This window comes from Labeo rohita, chromosome 8 (genome assembly GCF_022985175.1).
Source record: "Labeo rohita strain BAU-BD-2019 chromosome 8, IGBB_LRoh.1.0, whole genome shotgun sequence".
Classification (NCBI taxonomy): Eukaryota; Metazoa; Chordata; class Actinopteri; order Cypriniformes; family Cyprinidae; genus Labeo; species Labeo rohita.
Window position 1 is genome coordinate 8,844,543 of NC_066876.1, and position 15,453 is coordinate 8,859,995.

The following is a 15,453-nucleotide window of genomic DNA, read 5'->3' on the forward strand; positions in this document are numbered from 1 at the left end:
TTCAGTATGAAAATGATCGCAGCATTTTTGTATCGATTTCAGTAATATATTTCCTATAGATGTGCCTTATCAATGACCTGATGCAAAATAAAGGTTTGGAAAAAAATGCCATAAAATCTGAAATTACGTCACTTGTATTTTTATGTTTCCTAGAATGTATCACATGTCTTTTAATAAGAAAAATCCCAGCCTACGTTTTGGCAATTACGTAACTTTGGTTTCTATGTAATATGTAAATTGAGATCCTCCACAAGAAGTACAGCCAATCAAATGTGAGCGTTGCATTATTGACACATGCATTATCCAATCAGAGTGCGGTACTCTAGAGATTGGGCTGGACAAACAATGAAACGTTGACTGAGAACAAAGGAATGAACATCAGGCTAGTAAGATACGGATAACACTGACGTCGGTAGCGATGTTTATAACCAAATAAACAAATACAGTGGTTTACAGATAGCAGGAGACCGAATCAGTCTGAAAGATGACTAATCGGCCTTAAAAACAACCACTCATACTACCGTTTTCTATTTTTGTCCTGATGAATAGCCTTTATCTGATCTCTACAGTGATTCACTAGAGCTAATAAAGTCTGAGGAAGTAAATTGAGGAAACGCTAATGAGGAAATTCTTCAACAAAGACATTCTGAGAATAATTTTTAAATTCTCCATCAAGGTAAACTGGACGTGAAGGATTCCGTGACTAAAAATGTATTAATATTTAATAAGGTAATCGCTGAGGCAGTTTGTGATTGGTTGTCTGTTGCTAAACAACTCGGTGATGCATTTTATCAACGAAGTCGTTTACTGTACACCTTTAGCATCTTAATTCGGTGATAAATTAGTCTATGACCAAAGATTAAAATTGGCGCGGTTTTAACCCGGGATTTAAAAAGACGTTATCACAGGGTTATAAAAACTCTTCTTTAAATAGTTTAACGCAAAAATAAAGTGATACCTGCATCACCTGAGCGTTGGGTACACAGTGTACGTCATGCGTGAGGGGCGGGGCTTGTGAGAACTCCCAAACAGTTACACACTGGAGCCAGAGCGACGCACGGCAAACATCAAGCGGGCTCGAACGAACGAAGCGTAACTTTTCGTCCCGGTTGAACCTGGACTTTAACTGAGAGAATGTCTTTGGGTGACCAGCAGTGGTATCCCACTAGCGTTCAGGTAACGGTGCTCAAAGCGCGAAACCTGCGGATCAAGGGCAAAAATGGCACGAACGACGCTTATGCCATCATGCAGGTGGGCAAGGACAAGTTTTCCACCTCGGTAGCGGAGAAATGCGTCTCGCCCGAATGGAAGGAGGAAGCGACGTTCGATCTGCCGCTGATCCATCAGGGGAACGCGGAGCGATGCACACTGTACATCATCGCCATGCACCGAGCCCTGGTGGGGCTGGACAAGTTTTTGGGACAGGCTGTCATCAACTTACTGGACCTCCACGCCAACAGATCACGGAAAAAGACCGAGTGAGTGTCATTCTTTGCGTGGGTTTTCGAGTTGTGTCATAAAAATATTCCATAATGAGATTTTAATAGTGTAAAGTGATAAGCTATCAAACAGTGAATCACAGTATGTTTTGGTCACTTTGCATGGGCCGGTTTCAGTACACCGCCCTTGTAAAACAATGTTAGTCAAGCAAAAGTACACTTCGCCTCCTGGGTGTTTCTATGAACATTATATAATAAGAATTTTTACTTCATAAAACGAGTGGTCACTGATAGTGTTTAGGAAAAACTAAGGGGGGGGGGGAGTTGTTTATAATTAAGCTGTTCCACATGTTCAAAGTTATGGTTGGTAATGGTATGGTAATTAATTCATTAATGTTTTTGTTTGTTTGCTTGTTTACTTGTTTTTCTCTCTCAATATAATTCAGCATGATTAGGGTCAATAAGAATTTGCCAAATATGGATTGGAAACAATTACAAATCATTCAATTCAATTAATGAATTCTGAATTAACACTACAGGATTTTTTTGTGAATTCACAAATATTAATCTTATTGTTTTTAGGACCTTATAAGGAATTTTGTAAAACAAACTATTAGTTTACAATATCAGTGACATAGCTGTTGTGATGAAATAAATTACAATGTTGATAAAATTTATTTAAATTTTGGTAATTAAAGAGACAGTCATGAAATGTTTTGTCCCATCCAATGTGTAAAAAATCAGTAGCATGGAGAGAATATCTATCTATCTATCTATATAATATATATATATATATATATATATATATATATATGTATGTATGTATGTACTATACATGAATGTATTTTATATATATGTATATATATATATATATATATATATATATATATATATATATATATATATATATATAACCAAAATGTATTCAGACACCTTTAGCATTTCCCATGTTTAGAAAGTGGTAATAAAATATGCCAAAAACTCAGAGTCAAACTCTGTCAGAACACATTTAGTAGAAAAGTATGTGTTGGATTAAAATCAACCAAAAATTCAGACAACTGTTAAGATGACAATATTTACACAATTATCAATAATTTGTTGACCAATTACCAAGCAATGCTTAATTTTGTTTAGTCTCTGGTGTAAAAGGTAGCATTAGGACTTAAAGAAAAAAGCACAAGTGTCTGAATAATTTTCGGTCCCAAGTTTTTTTTTTTTTTTTTTGTTTTTTTAATCAGATTTACTGGTAGTCCACTGTATGAAGAAATTTTGGGTATAATATGTCACAGTTTACTTTATTTTGCTATCCTCACTCACTTACATAAATGAACTATAGTATAGTAGTGTATATATATATATATAAATTAATAATAATTATATATATATATATATATATATATATATACAGAGGTAATTCAAAGTGCTTTACATAAAAGGAAGTAGAATAATCATAAAAACAATAATAAAAACAATAATCACAAAAAAGGAAGTAGAACAATCATAAAAACAATGATCACAACAATAAAACAAAAAATGTAACATGTAAAAACTAATTGATATAATTTTAAAAATTGATTTACAATAAATTTAAGACAGTTAAAAACAGAAAATGATTATACATAATGCAATCAGTTTGGAGATATATATATATATATATTATGTTGAAATAGCAGTAATGAATGTATTATTAATTAATGTGTTTTTTAATATTAATATTAATTAATATTTTTATTAATTATTATTAATTAATATTTTTATTAATTATTATTAATTAATATTATTATTAATATTTTTAATTAATGTATTATTAATTTGTCTGAACATAATCGACTTCACTGTCCATCAATACAGCTGCAGCAGCTGAATGTATACTTTGTTTTGGTAATGCAATTGCATTATTCCCAGTGCTCTCCTTTCATATTTCTGTTGTGTTTTATGGTGTTCTTTGATTTTCTGCCAAGAACAAACTACACAGGTCTATTTGACTGCTTTGGCGACATCCGTTTAGCCTGATCAGAGTTGTCATGAGGATTTTCATGGGTTATTTTAGTGTAGTGAAACCCACTAACGTCTCACACGTTTTCAGGTTTTGAGCTGCCACCAGGATGTGGTTATGAGGTCATAAGGTGTTGCTGTGTCATTGCTAGGGTGCTGCAAATATGACCCAGATCTCCTTTATATACATTTTATCTAGATCTGCCTATTTATACATTCACAGTGGAAATTGATTGTCGCATGAAGTCGAAGAAGAAGAAGAAAAAAACCTGGGGAAAAATATTTAAAACTTTTTTAAATTAGTTTATTTAAAAAATGAATTGTCCCCAACCCTGAGTAATAATAGTATGTTATTCCTAACCATAAATGACAAGAACTATTACCATGGAAAATGTATAAAAAGGCACAGATTTTGGTAGGAAACAGAGCACAAACTTTGTTAATGAGTTGCTCGAGCTTCGTTTTCTTTAGCTCTTTGAAAATGTGGGCTGCTCATATTCAAAAACAGAAGGTGTGTGAGTTTCACTGTATTTGCATATTAGGCCAGCTTGCTGAATTGTCCAGTCGACTTCCTATTCTGGCCTTTGAGAGAGAGAAAGGGAAGTGTCAGAACTGTGTTTTTGCTTTAGGTTTGGTCATAGGGGCATTTTGTGATTTGGCAGCTCTGGCCTTCGGTGTTCGAGGTCCTGCTGTTTGTCCTTGTTGGTACAGGAGATTGTCAGGCCCGTTTGATTCATTTCTCCATCAGAGTCTGCTCACTTGGACTTTTCTATTTTTCCACTCATACTCATTCTTTTTGGACTAGTGGATCAGACCAGTGACTTGACCATATTTGGTTTGCTTGTTTTGCATTTGTGTGCTGTGTAAAGCCCCCAAGACAGAAAAAAAAAAAAAAAAAAACTATATATACGAGAGTGGGTTTAACATGTAAAATTGAATTGCGTTCACTTTTAACAGAAAAGCTTTTTTACTCTCAGACTGTGGTGATGTGTTTTTTTTTAGCCATGATGATTTGTACTATCATAATTAGGCTGAGATAAAAATATGTGTCCCATGAGCCCTTTTAAGTCATTATAGTTTTACTTATAAGTTTATTTATAACCATTATTAATATCAAGAGTAACGGGTTCTAACTTCATCAGCCGATCCTTTAAATTTTTCTTGGGCCAGGTCATATTTTTTGTTCCTCTGACAAATCATAGTTTATAATTCCATGCAAGTAAATGGGACTAATAAGTAAAATGGTCCAGCACAATCTCACACAACCAGTCTAACTGTATTACAAATAACGACGTTTTTACATTCCTCTCCACCCATCCCAGCCCAGTATAACAAAACTTTTACTAGTCACTAACTGACAGGCATGAGTGACACCCAAGGTTTGGCTAATGGTGTGTAACTATGTACATTAGTGTTTACTTTCCACTTAAGAATAATGTGTGCGTGTCTGTGTGTGCGTTTGCGTGTGTATCTGTGTGTGAGAACACTGTGTTCTTTTTCCTTTGGTAGGTCTGGTTTATGCAGTTTAGTAATTAAAATACTAGTCCAACTTATAGAGACTAGAGATACACAATTAATTCAATTAAAACTAAAAGCATATTATGGCATTCTGCAAAAAAAAAAAAAAAAAAATAATAATAATGGACCATTTGTGCTTGTTTCCACATTAGAAAAAAGTGAGATATAAACTCAATTGTGAAAAAAAAAAAAAAAAATGAGTTTTAGATAAAAAGTTGCAATTATATTTAAAATGTTTTTATTTTATTATTGTTATTATTTTTTTAAATTGCATAGCTTCGGAATGTATAAGAATTATGGAGTAAAATTATGTAACAAGTATATGTGTTTTTTTTTTTTTTTTTTTTTTTTTTTTTTGCATTCATTCAGTCTGTCTGCAGTTTTTTTTCCTAACCATCGTTTCATTTGTAATAAAATAATAATAATAAAATAATGAACAAACAAATAATGTTTGAACTTTATATTTGTAAGGCTATAGCTTTTGCTGTGATATCGAAATTGGAATCGAGAATTGTACAGTTTAATTGATATGTAAAAGTCTGATGTCATATAAGCTTATTTGTTAAATTAAAAGATAACTTGGGTCAAAACAATCATAACTGCAACTATTGTTTTTTTTTTTTTTTTTTTTTTGTTTTTTTTTTTTGTGGCAGGGCCAGTGAAAATTCTGACTGGGCAAGTAATAATTTTAACCACTGGCCTGACACTGGCCCCTTAGCATTGAGCCCTGTATATTATATTCTATTATATTATATAGGAAAAAGTGTTTCAGTGTTTGTTATTGTTCAGTGGAAATGAGGGCTGCTCTTTATTCAAATGCAGAGGGCCAAAGAGTTTCCTATTATTTGCCTTTTAGTTTGACTTCCTATTATGGTTCAGAACAGAGAGAGAAAGAGACGTAAGACCTGTGTATTTGCCTTGGGTTTGCCCCAGTTCACATGGCTGTTGTTTAAAGCAGGTGTGTACTGTACCTGAGACACACGTAATTGAGAAGTATGTTAATAGTTTGTTAATGACGTGACTGTAAGCCTACACTGATGCACTCAAATAATGTCAAATTGGAATGCAAAGCTTCTTATGACGTAATGGGATATTAACATAAACACGTAATATGTGTGATTATTTCAAGCAGATGTGTTTTGATGCATTAATTATATCGCTGAATGACGTCATTTATTTTGTCTTCCACAGATCTTATCAGACTATCAGTTATCTGTTAGTGCTTGTTTGTTCTGAAGGTTTTGTTCTTTCTTTTTCTGTTCTGTATATGTCTGTCTTTGTGATCCAAATTAAACATTTCTGTAATACGAGTACAAAGAATTAAACATTGTAATTATTTACTGTTTTATGTTCATGAAGGCCTACACTACAGTCAAAAGTTTTTGAACAGTAAGATTTTTAATAAATAAAAGTATTAATTTCTGTCATTTCTAAAAAAAAAAAAAAAAAAAAAAAAACATTATACTGACTCCTATTTGAACAGTACAGTTTATAATGTTACATAAGCTTTTTATTTCAGATAAATGCTAATCTTCCTATTTATCAAAGAATCCTGAAAAAAATGTACTCAGCTGTTTTAAATATTGATAAAAATAATAATAATAATAATAAATGTTTCTTGAACAGCAAATCAGCATATTAGAATGATTTCCAAAGAATCATGTGACACTGAAGACAGGAGTAATGATGCTAAAAATGTAGCTTTGATCACAGGAATAAATTACATTTTAAAATATATTTGAATAGAAAGCAGTTATTTTAAATAGTAAAAATATTTCATAATATTACTGCTTTTGTTGTAGTTTTGATCAAATAAATGCAGGCTTGGTGGTGAGCAGAAGAGACTTCTTTAAAAACATTAAAAACTTTTGACTGGTAGTGTATACCTCCAATGCCAGTAGTTATGTGGATGCTATTGTAATAAACCATTTTCTAATTCTGCTTCAAGAGGAAAGATGTTTGTGTTTTGCTATAGAGACTTAAAGGAAAGGTCAGCCAACAATGAAAATTTGCTTAAAATGTATTTAGCCTCAGGCTATCCAAGATGCAGATGAGTTTGTTTTGGAGAATTTGGAGAAATTTGGCATTATGTCACTTGCTCACCAATGGATTCTCTGCAGTGAATGGGTGCCGTCAGAATGAGAGTCCAAACAGCTGATGAAAACACCACAATAATCCACACCATTACAGTCTTTTACAACTCATTTAACTTTAAACCATAAGTTCATACTTTATAAAAATGCTTCCTCCAGTGAAAAAGTCAATTTCCTGTTGTCCTCTTACATCAAAATCCACAAACATATTTGTTTAGAACTCCTTTGGACTGTTTTCACTTGTAAATAGCGTTTGATCTGTGCATATTTCTTTCCTGATTCAGACAAGACAGCTTGTTTACTGGAAAAAGCAATATTATGGATAGAGGACTTGAATCTTAGCTTGAAGCAACGGTTTGAAGTTAAAAACATCTTAATGAAGAATCTATTATAAACACACAGGTTTTTACTTCACAAGACATTAATGGATGGACTGGGGTGGCGTGGATTACGTGTGGATTTTTATCAGCTGTTTGGACTCTCATTCTGACGGCACCCATTCACTGCAGAAGATCCAATCTGTTCTGATGAAGAAACAAACCTATCTGCACTTTGGATTAGGAGTCAACTGATTATCGGCACCTATATTAAGCATTTTTATAGTTAACGGCATCGGTCATTTTGAAAACCGATTTGCTGATTAAAAAAAAAAAAAATTAAATAATTTAAAGAAAGTTTTTGTCAGAGCCCTTGTTATTCCTAATTTTGACATTAATTTCATTTTTACACCAGACATATATATCTTTTCAAAATATTGGTTATCGGACTGCTTGATCCGTAATAATCGTATCGGCATCAGCAATGAAAAACACATATTGGTTGATTCATACCTTGAACTGTTCCTTTAATAGAATGTCTTACTATCAGATAATATTGACAGTCTGAGATGTTGGTACTGGCTCTTTGCTATAGCATTGTGCACTGCAAGCAGTTCGTAATCTTTTGCACATAAAACACAAGCCGTCTTTGTCGTTCTTTCTCCCTCTCATATATGTTGACACAAGGGATTGAATTTTGCCTCCTCTTTTTCTTAGAGCGTGCTGGTGTCGTGTTACTGTCCTACTTCAGGGTAATGTTGATATGGCAGCTTTGACACTGCGGTGCGGGCCAGCTGATCATTGTCTCTACTAAAAGAGTTTAATGGGGACAAAAATGATAGGCCTATATTAATTGTGGTATTAATTGAAATACTATATTAATAACACTAATTTTTAAACAGTTCTGATCTAAAATTAATATGGCAGTTTTGTCTCTTCCTAAGGCTGTCACGTTTTAGCACCTCTCCAGTTTTCGCCTCTCCGATATCAGTTACTGAACCCATATTTTTTGTGTTAGTCCAGGTCCACGTGGACTAAGGTGTGGTTAATTTTAACCTCAGTGGATCAGTTTTCTAATTATTTTGCAGTGCCTTTATCTAGGACGATTTTTTTCCCCATGTCGTATGACTTCTAAAACCCTTTATAAAATCATTTGTTATCCCATAAGTAAAAGAGCAGATGAAACTTGCTGCACCAGTTTGTTTTGCAGCCTCACAGTGGCTGGGTTTATGGTTTAGTGTTTCTCTGTAAACATAGTTTTGTGTACCTGATACAAATAAAAGGAATCAGTGGGAACTCATGGTTCCTGTTAACCTCTATGTGCTCCATTCACACCCAGGTCAGGCTAGTTGAATTCAAATGTAAATGAATTAAATAAAAAAACTGCTTAAATTTAAATCAGCATTACGTCTAAGCTAATTAAGTTTGTTTGAATTTTACTATACATTTTATTAATATAATTTTATTTCATTTTAATGTATTTTGTATTTCATGAAGATGAAATACTCCGCATGGCTATGTGTTTTTATGTATTTATTTAAAGGAATATCTCCTCTAAGAGCTTATATAAATAACTAAAAGCTATATAAAGAATTTTTTTTTTTTTTTTTTTTTTTTTTTTTTTTTTTCCTAGATTCCAAATCTGGATTTCCAAATTTCAAGGTTATATTCTGATTTTTTTATATTCTGATTCTGAACATAATCTCTAGAAGTGCTCTGAGAGTTACTTCATGAGCATTTTACCATTTTTTTTTTTTTTTTTTTTTTTTTTTTTTGTTAAAATCTATTGTCATACAATAAAAACAAAGAAACTTAGGGGTTTTCACAACAACATGTCAAAATATATATATTTTTTATTATTAAAACATTATTTTTAAGTAAATATTTATCATACAATTATTTATCAGAATGTATTTAAATACACAACACAGTATTTCAGAATCAATAAAATACAGAAATAAATAAATATACATTTTTTTAAAAATAAAATTTTAAATTTTTTAAGGAAAATTTAAGGAAAATACAGAATTTGGTAAAGAATAAAATAAAACTTGAGAGGGAAAAAAGCGTATTTTATAGGGCCTTAAAAAATTATTTTTGTTAAACATTTATACATTTATTTACCAGAAAAATTTAAACACACAGCACAGTATTTCTGAATAAATAAACAAATAAATAAGATATTTTTAATAAAATCTCTTATTTAGAGATGATTTTCATTATTACAGAAAAAGCAAAAAAAACAAACAAACAAACAAAAAAAAAAAAACAAAAACAAAATGGGATTTTGAAAATTAATGGAAAACTCAGAATTTAGTAAAAATAATAAATAAATAGTAATTATTAATAAATAAATAAATAAATAATTAAAATTGAGAGAAAAAATGTCATTAGGCCTTAATGTTATTTTTGTTAAATCTGCTGATTAATACAATTTAATTTAACCATTAAAACTAAAAGTTAAAATGGATAGTCTGGAAAAAAAAAGAAACCAAATTTGGGAAAAATGAAAACAGGTTTTATAGGGCTCTATTTAAATGTTTTTATTTCAGTAACAAAGTGGAGTATAAACATAATCATAGTCCTTAAATATAAAACTGTGTTATGTACAATTTAAATGTTTATATACAACTTGATTATGTTGATTATTACATCTGAAAATAAATAGCAATTGAATTTGGACTGTTGTTAATTTTGACCTTTAATATTATAGTAATGTATGGTGTCCTGTAGCGTACAGTTTTAGTTGAGAGATTTTCTTTCCTTAAGAAAAATTGACGTACTGTACCTGATATATATTCAGATGAACTGATATTGAATCAATATTGGAATCAAATTGAATAAAGAGCTTATAAATTAATCAGATTGAATGGTGAAATCTGCATCAATACCCAGCTTTAGTGAATTTATATGTTTGTATTGAAACAGGAATGCTACACCCCTAGTAACCTTGCTGAAAGTCATATTTTGGTCCCTCAGAAAAAGTACAACTGATGAAGCTTCATTGTTTATGCCTATGAAGTAATGATTTAAACCAAACACGTTTCATTTTCAAAATATGAATCTGGATTAAGTTGTTCAGTAGATCTACTTCCTGGATTTTTGTGTAAATGTGACTAGTGTTTATATGTGAAAATGATAGCAGCCTCTTCCTGATGGTAAGAGCGCAGTCTGTTCCCTTCTCAGAGTTAATGATTGCAGCTGGAGAGATTAAAAACAGCACTTGTTTGTTTTTCTCTGTGTGAATAGATAAAGTCTCAAGCTTTGCCGTGTGTGGAGGGGTGTTAGCTTGGCTCAGAGGAATGTGTAGGATGAAGTCCGTTCATCACATTTTCTGATAGTTGTCTCAGATAACCGAGAACTTTCAGGCATGACTGTTTGGATCGGTTCCTGAGAACTGTGAGAAAAATGTTGAAGATAATAATTAATAATAATAAAATAATAATAATAATATTAATGAATGCATGTGAAAGTGACTATAAAATGGGTTTAACAGCAAGGTGTCCTATTAAAAGATATAGGTCAAGTCGTAGAGTTTATCAGGTGTCTGTTGTTCACATTCCCTTTGGTCCAAACAGACTTTCGAGCAGGAGATAATGTAAAGAGGCTTGGGTTATCTTGAAAGAACTTTCCTTATCTAATCATTTAAGCTTTGATTGCCGATAGGCATGATTTCCTGTTAGCCTTTCTCCACCCTGAAACTACAGATTTGAGTTTCCTGCTGTGGTTTGAGTGTAAGGTCCACTAACGGACTGATAGTATGTGTTTCCCAGCCTTGGGCTTCTCTAGTCCTTCCCATTTTTTTTTTTTTTTTTTTTTTTTTTAAGTTTATTTTTATTGAACACAGAACAAAGGGTCATCATGTACATTACACAGTCAAGACACTACAATTTTCATACATTCTTTAGAGTACAGTAACACGCTCAACCTCAATGGTTTGTGTACACAATCCATTTATCCCAATACTTGAAACATTTATCCAAATTAACTCTAACTGTAAATGTAAGTCTCTCCATACAATAGATTTCATTTACAATTCCCAACCACTGGTCTCTTGTTGGAGGGTCAGCCTGAAACCATTTACGTGTTATGGCTTTTCGACTGCTTGCTAAAAGTATTTTTAATAAGTACTTATCCCTGCCTGGAACTGTTTTAGGGATTTTTCCCAGGTACAGTGTAATGAATGAAAAATCCAATTCCTCCCCTAGTATTTTCCCAATTTCAGCTGCCACTTTATGCCAATAAGGTTGTATTTTTGAACATGCCCAAAAAATATGAAAATGATTAGCCATTGAGGTTCCACATTGCCTCCAACAAAGGCCCAGACTCTGATCACCTGTGCGCATTGCTGTTAATTTGGGAGTTATAAACATTCTTATTAAATTCTTCCATCCAAACTCCCGCCAGGATCTTGAGTTTGTTGTATTTGCCTGTGTAACACATAATATTGTTTTACATAATTGGACGTATGTTTTTTACTCTCTAGTCCTGCCCATTTTGATGTGATTCCAAGTATCCTAAATGAGAATCTTTTAAACTACAGTATTATTCTTTGAGAAAAAAAGGACTTTACAATAAGAAAATTTATATACAGCGCACAGCATAAATGAGTACACCCCCTCTGAAAATTTACAAATTAAGCAATTACTCTTTAATTAAAAGGCATAGTAGGGTTCTTTAGAGATATGATATTCCAGCAAGTCTGCTTGATCAGTTACCAAAAAAGAATGTTAAAATTATTCAGGAAAATACAATTTTTTTTTTTATCAAAGTGGTAAAAAGTTGTGTTGCAAAAATGAGTACACCTTCCTGAAAGTTACTAAATAATAAAACTAAATAAAAATTGTAAAAGTTTTGATCAACATGTATGTTGAACCAAACTGTCAGGAGACTTATTTCTTAGTAAAAAATAGGACAGTGGTACAAGAGTAATACCAAATTATTGTTTTAAGTGTAAAAATATAGCAAAAGGAACACATAAATTCATAAACAATGTACTTGTGAAAAGGCCCCTGAAATAATCAGGTCTTCACTTTAAGCTTTCATTTAGTGATGAGTGAGTTTTGCTAGGAAAAGTGCAGGAGAAACACCAAGCAAGTGTCTCAGAGCTGGCAAAAGCTATGAAAAAAGTGATACTTTATCTCACAGAGTAAGATGCAGCCTGCGGAAGTGACATGGTTGTTGTCACCACTAGAATTACCTACTGTTGCCAAAGCACAGTAAACTAATTTAGCTTTTTCCGAGGCCCATATTTACAAAATATAGACTTCTGGGAATCCATACTCTTGTCTCAAGAAATCAAGTCAATCATTTTGGATCTAACAGCATCCAAAATGTTATGGTGTTGCTATAGGAGGAGTACAGTGAGAAGTGCCTGGTTCCTACAGTGATGTTCAGTGGTAGTAAACCTCTTATATAGGGATGTATGAGTGCTGAAGGTGTGAGGGAGCTGTGCTTTATCAATGCTGTCATGAATTCACACACCACTGTGTGATGCAATACAAAAACTTGAAACAGATGATGTTACCCTCCCCTCATTTTCTGTGTTGTTGGGTATTTATTTCCAACATGACAATGAAGGTATTCATTCTCCCAAGGTGAAAATCTTTCAGTGGACATGTATCTCACTCAGTCTTAACACTCTTGAGCACCTGTGGGGGATTCTGTAGAGACGAGCTGAGCAACACTCCCCATTAAAGACCAGAGCATTTAAGGAGGTCGTCCTCTAGGAGTTAAACAGAGCAGATGTGAAAATTTGTCCTGAACTTGTACACTCAGTGCCAAGAAGTGTCAGAGCAGTGTACTTAGAGTTATGGAGGACATATTAGGTACTGGAATATTATACTTTGTTGAAGTAAATCTAGGGTGTACTCATTTCTGCAATACCTCATTTAAACAAAATTGGTTACTTATTATACAGATGTTAATTGCTTATATTTCTCTGTTTTTATTAAAAATATGTTTAAAACATTTCTCTTTTGCCATCTTTCTATGAATTATATTAGTGATTATTAAAAAAAAGACATCTTTTATATTTAATCAGAGGGGGTGTACTCATTTGTGCAGTGCACTGTATGTTATATAGAGATTTTGAAATTCTGATATTTTGGGGCATGATTTCTTTATTAACATCTGACTCTTTTGAAGAGATTGGATTGGCTTTTTTTTATAGAAGATGCTTTAATATGCTGAGTTTAGTATCTTGACACTTGTGGGGAAACAGCTGATCACTTTATCACTTTAATCTTCAGTGCATTAAACATTCATTTTAAATACGATTAAATAAATGTCTTATAACAGAAGTCATACAGAGATTTGTAATTTTATATTTTTAATAGTATATGCAAACAATGATTTACAGTCATAAAATTAAAAGTCATGTAGTGATTCAGAATTTAATAATGTAATTGTAAGCTGTGATTTATGTATGTATGTATGTATGTACTTATTTATTTATGGCAAGTTCTGAATGGCCAGAAACTTAAAGATTTAGTCACCAAATTAGCCGGTGCACTGAAGATTGAAAAACAACAACTTAGACACAGCTTTTTTTACTCAGTAATTTTTTACGAAAGTAATTACAAAGAAATAGCAACTAACACATTTAATGAAATGAAACTTTACAGTGTGGGTAACAAAGTTAATTTCAGAATCTGGTTATCCAAAATAAATAATAAATAAATAAATTGGTTTCCCAATGGTTCGCTATTGTATAAACAGTTACAAAATTACATCAGCTTTATTAAATGTTTCAAATGGTAGTGGGTTAAAAACTAAATTACTGTATGAAAAGAGGCTGGAATTTCACTTGGGAATTGAACCCTGTACCAGTAAATGATACAAAACACAGAAACCTGCCTACTGATAAAGGAAATAAAGGAAAGCACCTTTGTTTAGCCTGTGCTTGTCCTTTCTTGTTCAGCAGAGCGGCAGGTGGGAGAGTTCTGGAGTTCAGTATGTGTAATCATGAACATGCCATTATCCACCCACGCTGTTGTCATAATACACTGCTGAACACAGGGATCATGGGTAGTCTACAGTCACACTGACACCAAACAGCGGCTCCCACAGACCATTCTGATTAAACGTGCCATGTGAGCAGAGGAAGCGGCTGTACCTAAATTCCAAGCATTTCTGTTTAGACCCCCACAGGCTGGGAGTTTTGGACAGACTGCTACTACAATTTTAATGAAAAGCTCAGGAAAACATTTCTCCCCTTTAGAATATGGTTGTGCATCATATGCAATGATTTTCCAGCAAAAGTGTGTTTATAAATTTATGGAGTTGCTTGTTGAATTTTTTTTCTTTAAATTATATAAATTATAAATGACATTTTTAAATTAAGTATTTTTTTTCTTGTAATTATTTTTAAATAAGAGTTTCTTTATCTAATATTTATATTTTATATATTTATTTCAGCTTTATTTCAATTAACAAAAACACATTAGTATTAATATTAAAAGCATTTTCATGTGGTTTGAAAGTAAGCTAAAATGAATGAAATAAGGTTAAACTAAAGGATAATCCTTAATAAAAACAAAGCAATCTATTGAAAACCTTGTTTGATTCTCTTTGCAGCTGGTACAAGTTGGTGGATAAGAATGGGAAACAGGAGAAGGACAGAGGGGAAGTTCTTTTGGACATTCAGTTCATGCGGAATAACCTGACAGCCAGCATGTTTGACCTCTCCATGACAGACAAGCCACGCTCCGGCATCGGCAAGCTCAAGGATAAAATTCGCGGTAAGAAGAAAGACGGCATGTCGGATTCTGTCTCTGCGATCGTGCCATCTTCAGTGGTAACAGACAGTGAAGAGGAAGGAGAGGGCGGTTCAGACAATCCTAAGAAGAAATCAAAACTCAAATCCTTGTTTGGACCAAAGACAAACCTCCAAAGGAATGTGTCCCAGTCCATGTCAACCCTGGGCACCCTGCCTGAGAAGAACAGTTCACTCAGCAGCAGCAGATCATCTGGCCTTAATGTGGACTCACCTGATGGTAAGGTCAAAGGTTATGCATCATTTTTATTTAAACGTCTGCTTTAAATGTTTTTTTGTAAAATATGAATGTTTTTTTTTGGCAGCACTTTAGT

General features: G+C 32.7%; 1 protein-coding gene across 1 annotated transcript in view; it reads left to right on the forward strand.

Annotated features, from left to right (window-relative positions):
• The first annotated feature begins 398 nt into the window (after nt 1-398).
• Nucleotides 399-15,453, forward strand: part of rab11fip1a (RAB11 family interacting protein 1 (class I) a) — a 29,411-nt gene continuing 14,356 nt past the window's right edge. The window contains exons 1-2 of the mRNA XM_051117197.1: nt 399-1,478; nt 14,941-15,359. Of these exons, the coding sequence (XP_050973154.1) occupies nt 1,135-1,478; nt 14,941-15,359 (763 nt within the window). The 5' untranslated portion in view covers nt 399-1,134. The remainder of the gene's footprint in view (nt 1,479-14,940; nt 15,360-15,453) is intronic.